Raw genomic sequence first — 15,401 nt, 5'->3', positions numbered from 1 at the left:
AGTGACAAACAATCTGTTTCTTGCAGACTGATGTGAACAAACAGCTTAAGAGCCTTTCAGCCCAGGCAGCAATAGCAGAAACCAAACCACGTATTCAGCCAAGCAAGGCCCTCAGGCTGAGACAGGCAGTTGAGACACCAAGCTTTCATTTCTTCCTGGGGCACAGGGAGATGTCATACATCTACTGTTCTGTAGCTTTCCACTTAAATAGTTGTCTGTGCTCAAGCATAAAACATGCTAAAAAAATTACATCTCTCAAATTATAGCTGAAGATGATGTCTAGATACAGATAAATGCATGTATATAAAATATATAGATGGGTGTTAGATGTGGATGCTTAAACAATCCTTGAAGGGTCTTCTCTTGTGTGTATAGCAAGAAGTATGGAAAGGTATTTCATGTACGTAGAGAAGTCCATGCGTAGACACCTTTTGAATATAACTATCTATGTAAAAAAACCAAATCCCATTCATATACATCTCATTGGGCTGTAAAGATGACATGACAACAAAACACAGGATTTCAGATTTATTTTTCAAGCAATCATCTTGTGTGTAAGATACAATTATGTTTCCAATAATATGCAAAGAGAACTGAGAAGTCTAATCTTCAAACAAAAAGCTGAGCGATAAATTCAAGTCTAAACTTAGAAAACAAAAAGCAACATTGCACTGGGAAACAAATATATTCTGATACAAAATGTTTCAAAAATAGTAGCAGTGTTTCTTGAAAACACTCTCTAGTGCTCATTCTTTTAGTGCTCCAAAGAGATCACATACTTGTAAAAAAATCCAATTTTCCTTGCATACTGTATTTCCTGGGCAGAAAAGCAAGCAAGGTACACACACATATACAGTCACAACTCCATGGTTGTGTATTTGTGGGGAAAAGGAGGGAACAGAGAATTCTCGAGTGAAATCCTGGTCTCACCAAGCACTGGACTGGAAGGGACCAGCAGATACAAGCCTAATTTTAACCCTTAGTTGTCAGCTCCATCCTTACCCCAGCTGCACGTACCAGCCATACAACAACCCAACAGCCTGTAAGGACAGTGGGAAGCGAAGCAACTTAGTGGAGCCAGGATTTCATCCGATACTCAGAACATGCATGGCACTGTAACAGAATCCAAATTTGACAGTACAAAAGCATTCAGTGGTTCAGTATAAAAAGCCCTCCTCTTTGACAATAATACTCTGCCCTTCATTCTTCCTTCTCCCTTTGGCTCCTTTCACCCTCCTCTTTGTTGCAGTTGCTACTTCATTACATCTACACAAAGAAAATCCAAATCCTGAGTAGCAAGACTTGGAGATCAAAACTTCAGCTATTGTTATGGCTGCTTTTCCTACCGGGCAGAGCAACACCTGGAATTCCAGCCCCTTGGAGCCAAGATAATAGCACTATGCTTCTCAGGAGGTAAAAGGCTGTGCGTTTATCAGCAAGGTGCACTTGTGAGCAAAAGTGAAAGCAGACAGCTTCCAGCATCAGTATTCAGCTTTAGAAAAGGTGAGCTCTAGGCAGTTGCACAGGTACCAGTGCAAATGGTATCTGCCCACAGCATTACCCCTCACAGACCCCATGCCTGCATTGCAAGGTGGTGCAGAAATCCCCGAGCAAAAGCCACAGAAGCAGCCCTGAACTGGCAGGAGGCAACTGCTGTTTTGTCAGAGAGAAGCTGCACTCAGGCTAAAGTTCAATTCTGGCCTGATGCAGCTAAGCTGCTGCTAGAGCCAGGTTGGCACATCTGTGCAGTGCAGCACTTAACATCCAATGAGCTGGTACGCTGGCGAACTCTCACCAGTCTAAAGTGGCACTGTACTGAGCAGTACGGATAGGCTCCCAAACGAACGCTTCAAAAGCATGATAGCAAAAGAACAGACACTAACTCAAAAAGTAGTGATTTAAACCTCTAAGGCTACTACATTTCAAAGCTGCTTATACTACATAGTCTATTCCCTTTGTAACAGTACTTAACCGGGACGAGGCACACAGTGTAAGTAAGTGGAAAGAGTAAACGTGTCATTTGGAGCGGCTTCTAAGCACATTAACTGTGTGGTATTTCAGAATGTCCTTCCTAGCTGCAGAGCTAAATGCTAATGTGCTCTCTTCACAGCACAAGGCAACACGTAACAGCAGGTATTTCAACATATTGCAACCAGCTTCCACTCTGTAACAGGAAAGGGCGTGGGGGGAGGCTTGCTTTAAACTTCCTCCCTCCTCCAATTAATTTAAGTTTACATTCATAAGAAAGGGATTTAAAAAACATTAAGATCTAGTTTTCAAATATTTAACAACTGAGCATTTTCAAGATTTAACAGGACCTTATTTGCTAGTAGTGCAGAATTTATAAACTATTTCTTGCATATTGTTATTGTTAAAACATTCACAAATACTGTTAAAGGGAAAGGGACAAGAAGACTTAAAATTTAAGTATCACTTTCATCTCTGTTATTCTGATAAATTATTTTTACCACATGAACAATCAAAGTTAATCAATGGAATTCATTAACCAGGCTTTTCCACCACTTAAGAATCCACTAAGAGATTTTTCTTTCATATTAAATTTGTCTCAATAATAACGTTATACACTTAGAAGATAAACTCTATTAATAAAAAAAAAAAGAGTCCCAAGATATTTTAGGAACGATATAAGGAAAAATCTGATTGATGCTGAAACAGGTACATGAAAGCGTAACAGTTTTAAGAGGAAAATACCACAATTCATGCATCTGGGTATCTACAATTTCTACATCAAAATCAGGCAATCGGTTTTATGGAAGGCATCATTTATGTGTGAAACGGCAGGTGCTGCCTTTAGCTGGTCCAAATTGAGATTCTTAAAGGAGCGGGGAAAACCAAACAAAGCCAAATCCCGATTCAATCCACTGCTCCCAGTTACTGTTTGATGACGCTGTGCGTACTGTACACAATGCCTTCTGCCTGAACACGTTCAAGTATGGGTCCATAAACATTCTTCCTCAATGGTATAACCATGCCTTTGGCATCTATTTCACCTGAAATAAAGGTAGGAAAAAAAAGTGTTAAGTGCTCTACTGGGTTTTTCTCAGCAAGGCTTTGGTACTGGGGGGCTGCAGGGCGGCCTCTGTGAGAAGAGGCCGGGGTTGCCCCGTGCCAGATACAGCTGGTTCCAGCCGCTGGGCACAGCTCAGGCCCTTGGCCACAGACAGGGCACCTCAGGGAAAATTTATTTCAGAAAGGGCAAAACACTGCACAGCAGTGAGGAAAAAATTGTGAGAAACAGCCCTGTGTCACCAAGGTGAGAGAAGGAGGCGGGGAGGAGGAGCTGCAGACGCCGGAGCAGAGGTTCCCCTACAGCCCGTGGTGGAGACCACGCTGGAGCAGGGCAAAAGCCTGAGAAGGAAGGAGCAGCAGAGGAGCTGTCATGGACTGACCACAGCCCCCATTCCCCTTCCCGCTGTGCTGCTCGGGGCAGAGGGAAGAGGCTGAGGAGTCAGGAATGAAGAAGTGAATTGAAGCCTGGCAAAAAGGGTGAGGGAAGGTGTTGTTTTAATTTGTCTTTTTTTCACACTATCCAAACCTATTTTAATTGGCAATAAATTAAAATTAATTTTTCCCCACGTGGAGTCTGTTTTGCCCATGATGGTAACTGTTAAGTGATCTCCCTGTCTTTACCTCAACTCGTGAGCTTTTTCATCTTGTTTTCTCCCCCTGTCTGGCTGAGAAGGAGGAGTGAGAGAGCAGCTGGGTGGGTGCCTGGCAGCCAGCCAAGGTCACAGAATCACAGACAGAATCATCTTGGTTAGAAAGGACCTTTAAGATCATCAATACCAACCATTAACCTAACACTACCAGGTCAACCCACCACAAATGCAAATACCAATTTGCAGTTATATAAATTTTATTTTTTGTATTTTTTTTACATATATGTCTATGCAGATCTATCAACCCTGACATTATGTTCTCACACAGCATCAGTACTGTATCAAAGAATAAGGAAAATAATTTGAAACACATAGTAGCATACACAGCTTGAATTTAATTCCTAGAGCTGTGAAATTGCAGTTAGGTGAAAAGCATCTAAACTTCAAAAGTTTGGGTTGTTGGTTTTTTAAAATAACAACAACAAAAAAAACCCACAGTTTTTGCTCAGTTCAGTTATCAGGAGAAGAATGAAGTTCTAAAGATTAAGAGCAGGCAAGGGGAAATCACACTATTTCCTTAACCATGGTGATGACTAGGCAGGGTCTGCCTGTTCATACATACACAACATGATCAGGTAATATGCCCCAAGCCTCAAATGTCATCAATCCAGAAAGCAGTAGTGGAAGTCGCTAGTTTGTTCAGCAGAGGTATATGTTAGCCTGCTTCACTGGGGCATAATCAATTGTAATTTACCATGCTAAAGGTCTTCTCTACACCAGGGATTTAAGATTAAATGACTAAAAATCTCTATAGATTAAGTAGTAAATTAAGAGTTGTCATTGAAACATCCAAACATACAGATTAAAAATTCCTGGTAAAGAAGACAGGAAAAGTTTGACAAATTTTTAAAAATATACATATGTACACTTCAGAAGCACTACACATCTACTTTCTACAGGCAGGAAGATACAGAGGGTTGAAATACTGTTACTGAAGTCTGAACAGCCACTTACCATCAAGAACCATCTTAGCAGCAATAGCCGTGGGGTATCCTACTGTTTTAGCCATCGCAGAATATCCTTTGTTATCACCATAGACAACCAGATCAATAAATTTGTCTTCCAAATGACCAGAAGGATGCCTGAGACCTATTTCATTTCTCATAACAATCATATCCCTCTCTCCAGTGCCTAAGAGAAAAGCACACAAACTATTCATTACTTGTAGTTCAGTCATATCAAGATGAGGTTCCTGATGAGCAAGACACTATGCATACACAGCATGAATATCAGTGAAGTTACTTAAGATAGGGACTATTAAGGAGGACAGAATACTAAGATGAAACAAAAAATGTAATAGGGAAAGAAAAGGATAAACTGGGAGAGTAGAGAACATCACAAGACATTTAAAAACCTAACATGAAGGTTTATTAATGAAGGTGAACAAACTAATCCAATTAAGGCTGATAAGAGATATTGACTTGTTCCACTCAAAGCCACAAAAAAAGAATTTCTCACATACCAAAGGGCAGCTTCATCTCCATATGCTTTGCAAGAGCCCCCACAATGGAATCTGCTGCTGGAACTGGTTCATCTCCCAATAAACCTAGCCTGGCAGAAGAAACGAGACAGCCTTATATCATTGCTGCCTATCATCAGCTTAGTCTCAGCTTTGTAATTCCCAGCTTGTTCAGCATACTAGTTTAACAGTCTCAACATGAACCAAAATGGGTAGAATCGCAAACCTTTTTTTTCCAAAAAAAGAAAAAACCTTTAAAAATCACTGGAACATTTTACCATTCCACTGCCTCCAGCTGACTTTTGTCCTTTTCCAGTTTGCTAAATACAGCTTCTTTAAGAACATGGTACTTGGCAGGCGGCTTAATTCCAACCAGTTTGCACAACAGCTCTTTCTGTATTAAAAGAAAAGAAAAAAGATTCCTGAAGGCCTGACATCTGTTCCCACTCCTTTTCAGTCAAGGTTTCAAGAACTCACTCCTCCACTAAGCTCACTTAATATCCAGGACGTCTGAGAAGACAGGTTATGTGTAGAAGGAAAGTGAGATAGTTTGAGATTTTTAATCACAAGTGAGAACAGGTGTCATCTTTTCCTAAAACACTTTGTACCCCACCCTTCAGCAGCTTCCCCCTACTTTTCAGTTTTATCCCCTCCTCTGGCAGTGAAGAAAGAACATAGAAATCTGCATAAACAAGGGAATATTGGGAGGATGTCAGGGTGAAAGAGAAGCCACCTGCAGGCAGCTAGAGAGCCAGGGACCTAAGGATATCCTTCAGCTGGTCTAGAAATGGAGAATGTCCCTTTCAAAAGGAAGGAAACAGACTGATGAGATGAATAAGGCTGTGGCAATCCTGGGAATGTTACCAAGAAGCTTTCTGAAGATTTTTGTGCATATCTGAAGGCCATTTTGTGCTACATAGCTGCTAATTATTGCTTGCTTCACTCACAGCAAGACATAATAAACGGAGCCATGAACAAGACATGAAGCAAGCAAGAACTGCAGAGTCTGTTTAAAATCTCAGGTTAGCCTATTTACAAGAAAACTAAAAACACAAGGCAGAGGAGATAAAAGGAAAATACTAAGATGTAACAACATTGCTGAGATAAGGTTTGCACTGAGACTAATGAGTTCATAGCTATTTTCACAGATTATATGACACTGCATCCTTATTCACTGAGGCTAGAGGGACGGGAAATTCTAGCCATCTTTGCAAAGAAAACTTGAAGATATCAACCCTAGAATTGAAAGTGGACAAAAATCATCTCAATAAAAATAAAAGTTATTCCTAGCTCATTTTGTGATGGTGGTGGACTGTTTTATAGTCACTGAAATGGACACTGCTGAAATGGCAGTCCATATGGCAGCCCAAAAACTCCTGAGTTTGGGTAGATGGGCAGCGCTGTACGTTATTCAGAGACAAGCAAGACTGAGCCTCTTCACCTTGTGCTTTTTTGCTTTTGAGAACACTCAAGACATTCTTAACTTGAAATAATGCCATCATCAGAAAAATACTGTGCTCTCCTCGGATCATCACACAGCATAACCCTTGTGTCTTTTTCCAGATTAATGCCAATAAAAGCACAAGGAAGGAAACAGGAGACAGATCTGAATTTGTTCATCTGAGTAATAAACAAAGTTACTCCTTTAGGCGTTTGCAAAATGGAAGAAAAATTTCTCACAAGACAGATAAACAGACCTGACAAGTAGTAAGTGGTTTGTAAATTCAACTCTCTTTAGACCGTACTGAAATATGAAATTCCCTGCTTTGCCCACAGAGGCAACGAAAACGTTGATTGTCAAATGTAACAGCAGCACATCATAGGAGTCATACTTTGGCTGAGATTAAGATGAAGTGAGTCATCAGCAAGCAAGACAGAAAAGCAGGATAACAAGAAGAAAAAAAAAAAAAAAGATTGTACAGAGTTTTAACAGAAAAAAAAATATTTTAATATACTCATTTAGGCATGATCTCCTACTTCTTGATCTCCTAAAAAACACTTTTACACTGAAGATGATGGGCCAGTACCAATATGGACACTGCAAACTCATGGCACTGAGGGCTGGATTCTGACTAACAGAAAATTTAAGACAATTCATAAAGATATTGTACAGGACCTCTGAGTGTCATCTAGCCCAACACCCTACTTGAAGCAGGACTACCACCAGCACTCAAGTCAGCCATGGCTTTGTCTAGCTGAGTCCTGAAAGCCTCCAGCATCAAAGACTCCTGAGTCTCTCTGGGGAATCTGTTCCAGCGCTGTATTACATTCCTGCTAAAGAAAATCTTCCTAATTTCCAGGAACAAAAAGCAGAGAAGACCAGGATGCAATACAAGATTCCCATTGCTAAGCACACCCAAGCCCAGCAATAAGAAAAGCATTAATAAAACAGAGGAAAGAAGGCAGAGTAATCAGAGTAACTCACCCAGGTTAGAGGTGGCGTGGTTGAGCTTAGCAAAGGATAAGGATCTGGGTTAATTAATCCCAGTTTTACAAAGCCTCCCATAGTTTTAGAGTATCCCTGAAATAAAAGAATAACATGGTTAAAAATAATAATCACTTGAAACTGAGGCGAATACTTCTTCTTGATTTGAATGTAGTGGTGGACACAACCATGGCAGTGTTAAGCGTTATTCCCATGGGAAGACAGCCACAATAACGTGATGCCAATGGGGTTACTGCTACAGAGTGGTACCTTCCTCAGCCCCTCTCCACCCCTCCTCCTACTTTTTCAATACCCTCTTTAATGACTTCTTATTATTCTGCCATCAGTACTTCCATGGCAAATAGCACTGGTTCGTGAGATCAAAGGACTAAGCTGGCCAGCACTAGTTCAAACTCCTGCACGTCATTACAGACGGGGTTATATCAGCCAGCTGGCCCATAAGCAAAGTCCTGAATACAGAGAGCCCAACTCTGAACTCAGCTCCCCCCCAGTTTTACACCAGTGTGATTGCATGGACATCAGACAAACTGATTTTAGAGATAAGAATCCTGTGTGTTTGTATCTTTCCTTCAGGAATATCAGAGAGACAACCAGGACAGCAGTGGAATGGTATTTAAAAGGAACTGCAAAGGCTGCAATAGGCTGCATGATAAAAGAAGTCTCAACTAGTTTCTGCTCATTTTTGGTTGTATCCTGTTAACACTCGCACAGAGCTGCTGGATACCTGAAAAGACTTACATGCAAGTGACTAGAAACACTGTAAACAAGCAGAATGGTGGAAATAAAGCACCTTGAAAGAGGGCTAATTATAATTAGGCGCCACCTCCACCAGCACTAGGTTATCAGCTCAGATGGCCTTGCAGTGAGATCCTTCTGTGACACCTCTGTTTAAACTGACTCCATCAGCTATCTGAACTTAATCTAGAAAAGGCTCTCTGAGGAGATGTGAGCCTCAGCATCAAACGGATCGCTTTCTGCTCTGCAACACAGCAGCATGTGCGAAGGGCCAACATTAACTTCTGCCTTGCTCAGCCCTATGTTCTGGCATGTAGGCACCACGCAGACAGAGGTACGGCAAGCTCTTCCACACAACCCTACCAACATCACCCCAACCCAAAGTGACGGACCTGCTTTGGGAGTTAAGGTAACAGCACTAACCACAGAAACATCATTCTTGCAGCACACTGATAACAACTCTTCATGTCACCCTGACATTTTTGCTTTTCCTTGTGCTAACACTTATACAAAAGAATAAAATTTTACCAGGCACCAAGTGGAAGAGTAGATACTGTCATACTAAGCCTTCATGACGAGATAGATGCCTTCCACTTATTTTTAGCTTCTGAACAAGAGATCGTATCTAGACTGACAAAAAGAGAGCTATTGCAATTTGTAACCCCTATTCGCCCACATTGGCCTTGAATCTTCTTTTGCTAAGCAAGCCTCCCTCCCTCCCAGAAATAAAGAAAAAATCCTGTTGTATTGCAACAGAGGAATTAAGAGAGAAAGGACATACACATCATTCCTCAAGCCATGTACAAAACAATAACATAAACCTTGACATAAACCTTAACTCAATAGACGTATCACGACATCCATAAAAGCTTTTTCAAGCTTTCAATATGGTTTTAGCTTTATTCCTTCTTAATGTGTATTGACCAACAAAATAATAAAAAAAGAAATCTGAAAGAAAAAAATATTCTGTTTTGATTCTGCTTTGTGCGTCTAACAAATGAAAGGAAAAGAGTCTATCGGTTAGAAGGAAAACACATTTATCACTTAACATTTTACTTAACTGACCAAAATGTGTAAAAGCTGCTCAAACTCAAGATTTCCAGTTACTTAATGAAAAAAATTTCTCAGTTTGATGGAAAATCATAATTCTGTAAGATTTTTACATTACGTTTTTCATAGGAATATACGCAACAAACTGTAAGTTCAAATTTTTATCAACTTTAAGAGAATTGATCAAGTCTGAAAAATACGTAACAGCAACACACATCACACAAACTCATCAGATTTATTTATTTTTTTTTTAATCTTCTATTGATCTGACACCAAGTAGAGAGCCAGAGAAAAAAAAAGAAACACGGATACAGACTATGCAAGCTAACTGACCAGCAGCCTAAAACAAGTAAAACTATTTTTCTGGTTTGCAACAAACACCTGTTAAATAAGCCAAGTAAAGCCACATCAAAAAAAATGAGAAAAGTGCTTTCAATTATCTCTCAATTGGGATACTGGAAAGCTCATAAATAGCAAGTGCAGAGCTATAAAAGACTGACTTTTAAATACATAGTTCTCTTGAAATGACAACATTCACCTCTTGAAGAAAACAATAATTAATAATAACAACAACTTACTTTGTATCTTAAGGTGCCTCTCAACAAAGTGTGAGCTGTCTGAATACCATACGGCTCAGCATATTTTGTACTGTCTCTGTTAGGAAAACCTTCAAGATTTAATCCTGGGAAAAAATCCATCGGAGTAACAGAATCAAGTAATGCTCCTCCAGCTGGAATATTGATAATCTACATTTTGTGAAAGAACAGCAATATTATTTCGATGCAGTGTTATTTAATTTATTTTACAACAGAAAAGATGAAGTGTGCCCAAAATAGGAACAATATGCTTAGTGTTTCTGGTGCAAACAAAGGCCCAAACTAAATAAAGCAGCTGCACGAGCCATTTAAGCACATCCTGTGATGGAGAAGCATGCACTATGTCAGCCATTACTAATCAAAGGGCTAAAACAAGCCACATCCTTCTCACACACGCTGTTAATTCCTGCTGCACTTACATTAAAGTGGCAGGTTCCCATTTCACTTACATTAGTCTAAATTTTGGAGCACCTCCCCAAAACACACCAGTGTGAAGGGAGATTCTGCCCATAGGCTCCCTGCTTTTTCGTCAATTATTTTATTCTCCTTTTTTATGGGGGAGGAGAAGGCAAATGTAAAGAGAAGGATGGGGGTTTGTTTCTTTTTTTTTTTTAAGATTAAAATAAACGAGGTGATATCACACTGACAGAAAATTGCTGCCCATGTGTATCTTTACTTGCAGCTATAAAGCACAGAAAGAACACACCATGGAAGGAAAACAAAATAAGGTTGACTAGTGCTATTATCACTCCCAACCAAAGCCTTGAACCCTGCTGCCTTCAAGCAGCTGATGCACAGATCTGCTATGCAGCATCAATACAAACTCATTTTGTGAATTCTGCGCAAAGGGGCAAGGTTTCCTTCTAGAAGAAAGGCTAAAGCACTGAAGTCTACAGCAATGCCCAAAGATCTTACTGTGTTTGTCAGGCAAGACACTAGTGTGGAAGAATCCTGCACAACAAAGACAGATAAGGATTTAGTAGCAAGGAGGAAAAATTGCACAATTTACTGACAAGCTTTCATAGTGCTCTCATAATGAATCATTCACATGCGTGATCTAATTTTTTGTGGCAATGGGTGAACCAGGTCAGAATTAAGTAAGAAACATTTTCACATTCTCCAAGAGACCCTTTCATCTGAAACTTATAACTGTGTTGTTGCTTTTTAAATAATGATCACATGTACAATCCCTGAATTTCTCCTTTCTTACTGCAATAAGAACACTGGAGCACCAAAATGTCATGATGAAACATCTCAAAAGATTTCTCAGTTTTGCAGATCTAAAAGTTTAGTTAGCTAAACTTTACAGTGGTTATACAAGGCAGTCTCCTTGACATTTGAAGAGCCCCTGCTCAGTAACTACTCTGAGCAAGTGGCAGTGATCAAACAGATAGGACTGAAAAGCAGGAATGTGACAATGGCTTGCAATAGCTTTGCACAAATCAGTTACAATCTTTCCATAAAACAGATGCAGTGACATTTTCTAGGTTAAGTCTACTCTAATGACTCCTGCACAAACAGCAAAACAGAGCTTATCTAAAACACATCAGAAAGCACTGTGCACTTTCACAAAACCCACTCAGTGGGTCATTGATATTACAAATTGCACCAAATGAATAAGAAATCAAGAGTTCTGCTATACACTGTGCAAGTCCAGAATGAAGCTGTTTCGTTTACAAACATGACTAGACAGAAAAGCAAGTAGAAGGATGCGCTCTCACCTTTGATCCACAGAGCCAAAGACAGGGCAATTATGTGGCAAAAGCAACACACAACGGGGATTGAAGCTAAACCCAGAACACCAACCTCAATCCAATGCTTTAGTCATTAGAACACGCTCCTCCTTTGCAATCCGATTCCATATAGTAAGTAAGAATTAAGCTGGCAGCAGCCAGGCACCATCACGTTCCAAACACAGGATTAAGCAATGTATGCAACTTGCTTAGGCAACTGACTGTCACTGGATTGAAAGTAAACACAGCACCTTACAAATCCCAGTTCCCTCCTTAGCCCAATTCCACCTTCTTTGCCTGGCTTTAAATGGAAATGTTAGGATTACTTCACCTCTCCATTTTTTAAATACGTAGCAGACTGAACTGTATTCAGCAACACTCCTTGTGGGCTCCAGCTGAACTTGTATCTCAGAGGATTGTCAGAGTGCTCCGGAGCTGGTAGGCCACCACAGAAAGAAGTGTAGGATACAACCTGTCAGATTTATCCACAGGAAAGAAACAATGACGAGAAGACAGACCAGGATGCAAATAGTACGGAGCTACCTTGCAGAATCCCCATTAGTTCTTAAACTTTCTGTTGACGTTATCCCCCAAATGGGCCAAATCAGATCTACAGCAGACAGGGAAAACCAAAAGAATTTCACTGAGCAACAGTGTCAAGCTGTCACACTGCAGGTACTGTCCATAAAGGAGAGGAAACCAAAACATACACTGGGGCAAAGCCATCTTAGTTGATGGATTAGTTGGCACCAAATTCCAAGCATCAGAAAAAGTAAGGTGTCCAGAGTCTGTTACACATCAGTGATATGCCCAAAACCTGGATGGTGTTAAAGGAACATTACTAATAATCTTGGCAGCATTATGCACTACCTGCCAACCTTACCGTAGCACCAACATCTTTTGCCTTGTCAATACATTCCATCGCCAACATATGGTCAAGACCAGGGTCCAAACCCATTTCGCTGATAACTGTAATGCCAGCAGCTTCTACACTAAAAATAACAGAAATGAAGAGCTGTCAGAATAGTCACTATTACTGGCCTTTTGTTCAGGAAACCTGTCCAACAAAGGCCCAGTGAACTTTCCCCAACACAGTAAATTCTGGGCTCTGTCTGCAGCTTGTGCTAAAAAACAGAAGCAGATGTTAAAACCTGAACAGTGACAATTGTCTGAGTCATTGTAGCCTTGGTTTCTCTTACTTTGCTGCAACATCTAGGGGCTGGTAGAAAAAGAAATTCCTACCAGCTACTCCATATCCCACATTCTCCTGGATGGTGCTGTAATGCAGGAAGGTAGCAATGCAGAGGACAGCACAGAGCTAGTCTTAATTGCCCTAAACAGCTCCTGCAGGGGAGAGAGACTGAAAGGCCTACTTTCCCAAACTACAAGCATTTGGGTTTTCTTTTTTTAACAGTTGCCTACACTGCCAGAGCAGCTCACTTATCACCACAAACTGAGGTGATTTATTTTCAGAATCACGTTGTGTTTTGACAAATGAGAAGTGTCTTTTTTTTTTTTTTTTGAGAGCATGATATGACCTCTTGGCATCAAAGCAAGAAGGGAGGAGAGGCTCCTAAACCTCCCTCATTGTCTGCAACACTGGTTCTCTACCCTGTCTAGTTTTCTCTATTTTATCTTTTGTAGAGACACAGCATGTACAGTTCTCATCTCACTCACTTGAATTCACTTCAGAGTTTCCAGTACCATGACTGAGAGGAGCACCTAGATGAAGCTCCATTACCAAACCAACTTCTAACCGTATAGTAAGTAGGACAACAGAAACATTAGAATAGAACTGTCACCAATTTGAGACTAATATAGTGGGCCCGCTCAAAAGAAGGTGGCATGAAGTAGGATATTACTGTAGGTAAAAGCCAAGAATGAGTTTTTATTAGCGGAATGCGAAGGATGACAAACAAGCTTTCTGTCACTGGTAGAACAGGACAGCCCACCTGCTCAGCTCAAACATCCTAACAGGTTTGAGGGAAAAGGGGAAGGCACATTAACATGGAATAAGATGGGGCATGCAGAAAAGTACATTCCAGTGTTTAGAGAACTAGTCTGAACAGGCTGGGGTATGCACTCATTTCTCCGCTCTGCCACAGCCTCCACATACAACTTTGGGAAAAGGCACTTAGTCCTCTGTCATAGAAAGGGAAGGTGAAAGAAGGCAGAAACCAGTAATTCACAGTAAGCGTTGCAGGTGTAATGGACTGCAAAATATTCAGATAATGCACTAAAGAAGGAAGCAACACCAGGGAGACGCTACTGTCATACCCACCTCTCCTGGAGTTCTTTCATAGCTGGTGTTAAGTAGCTGGCTGTTACCAAGTTCACTTTGTTGTCAATACATTTCTTAGCAACCAAAGGATGCGCTGAATAAGGCAGCAAACTACAAATGAAGGAGAATTATGCAACATCAAAACCCAACCAGTTACTTATGCTGTCACTGGAAAGACACTCACAAATGTGTTTTGTATGCCTACAAAAGAGCTCAAGTAAATGCAACAGTCACACCTGCCTTGCCCTGAGCAGTTTCACACCTACATAAGTGAAATGCTACCCTATCAGAAGAGCATTGTTGTATGCACTCAGAACAGGGCGCAGGACAATAGGGAAGTCATTCTTTAGACAGCATCTTTTGTCACATTTCTCTTTGTAAAAAACAAATCACTGACCTCTTTTCAAGGCCACTTTCTAAACAGGCATGCTGGAGGTTTAGAAGCTGCAAAACTGTAAAACCATCCTTGAGAAAGCTTGCATTACAATGATCTTGCTGAAGTACTTTGTGAAAAGCATGCTCTACATGGAAAGGAAACAACACTCATGACATCCATGGCAAAAGGGACAAAACGGCAAGGACTACGAAGTCATTTCCTCCCCTGTTTCAATACCTGGAAAGAGATCTTTCTTAACGGGATATTCAGGAGAAATGACCGAGATAGATTGATTCTGTGATTCTGTGAGACGTCAGAATTTTGCCTCCTCTTGCAAACATGCAGATTTGATCCCAGGAACACATACGCTGGTGGACACAACTGGCCCCTCACACTAAGAAGCCTGTCCACGTAATTGGTGAACACTTCTAAAGAGATGCTGCAGTCAAAGCCCCTTTGAAAGTCCTGATGCCCCGCTACGTGAGAAGGCAGTGGCCAACTATTTACATACACAAATACAACCCCAGTTCTTGGGCATTAAAAAAAAGTTACCATGCTGATTTAGTTCAGTGAACTAGGAGAAAGAAGCAGCATGACTCAGGGTTGAGCCTATCATGGTTTACACAGACTTCTGACCTGATGACAAGGTCATGTTTCTTCACCAAAGAGGACAGCTTTTCCTCGTGCTTAATGACATCCATATGAACTGAAGTAACGTTGCTGTATTTTTTCCTCAGTTGTTCAAGTTGTTCCTTCATGACAGATGCTGTTTTAAAAGTAAAATAAATCAATTGTTACCTAAAGATGAAGGTAAGTCCAAAGCACTCCCATGTACAATTACACACACCTCCTTCTTCCCAAAGAGAAACAGTTACATGGATGTTTTCCTTTGCTAACACTTGAAGAGAAATCAGGCATAAATCACCTTACTTCCCTAAAGCAGTCAATTTTATTATCAATTGCCAGTGTCAAGCCATAGCAGCTATAACTCAAGAACAAGAATCTACAAGGAGTAATCACTCACTGCTAAATTGTGTAATGAGAA

At 40.6% G+C, this 15,401-nt stretch overlaps 1 protein-coding gene across 2 annotated transcripts in view; it reads right to left on the bottom strand.

Annotated features, from left to right (window-relative positions):
* Positions 1-515: 515 nt before the first annotated feature.
* The window catches only part of AASS (aminoadipate-semialdehyde synthase), a 33,433-nt gene continuing 18,547 nt past the window's right edge, over positions 516-15,401 (bottom strand). Inside the window, exons 15-25 of one of the 2 annotated variants that reach the window (XM_068401268.1) lie at positions 14,993-15,122; positions 13,981-14,091; positions 12,583-12,691; positions 12,031-12,171; positions 10,882-10,917; positions 9,949-10,116; positions 7,565-7,660; positions 5,418-5,533; positions 5,143-5,231; positions 4,635-4,811; positions 516-3,011 (exon numbers count right to left, since the gene is read on the bottom strand). In XM_068401268.1, coding sequence (XP_068257369.1) covers positions 2,893-3,011; positions 4,635-4,811; positions 5,143-5,231; positions 5,418-5,533; positions 7,565-7,660; positions 9,949-10,116; positions 10,882-10,917; positions 12,031-12,171; positions 12,583-12,691; positions 13,981-14,091; positions 14,993-15,122 — 1,292 coding nt within the window. In that variant the 3' untranslated portion in view covers positions 516-2,892. The remainder of the gene's footprint in view (positions 3,012-4,634; positions 4,812-5,142; positions 5,232-5,417; positions 5,534-7,564; positions 7,661-9,948; positions 10,117-10,881; positions 10,918-12,030; positions 12,172-12,582; positions 12,692-13,980; positions 14,092-14,992; positions 15,123-15,401) is intronic. The other variant, XM_068401269.1, reaches the window with a different exon arrangement.

This window comes from Nyctibius grandis, chromosome 5 (assembly GCF_013368605.1).
Source record: "Nyctibius grandis isolate bNycGra1 chromosome 5, bNycGra1.pri, whole genome shotgun sequence".
Lineage (NCBI taxonomy): Eukaryota > Metazoa > Chordata > Aves > Nyctibiiformes > Nyctibiidae > Nyctibius > Nyctibius grandis.
Note: the sequence above shows the minus strand (reverse complement) of the source record. Positions and strands in the feature narration are given on the sequence as shown.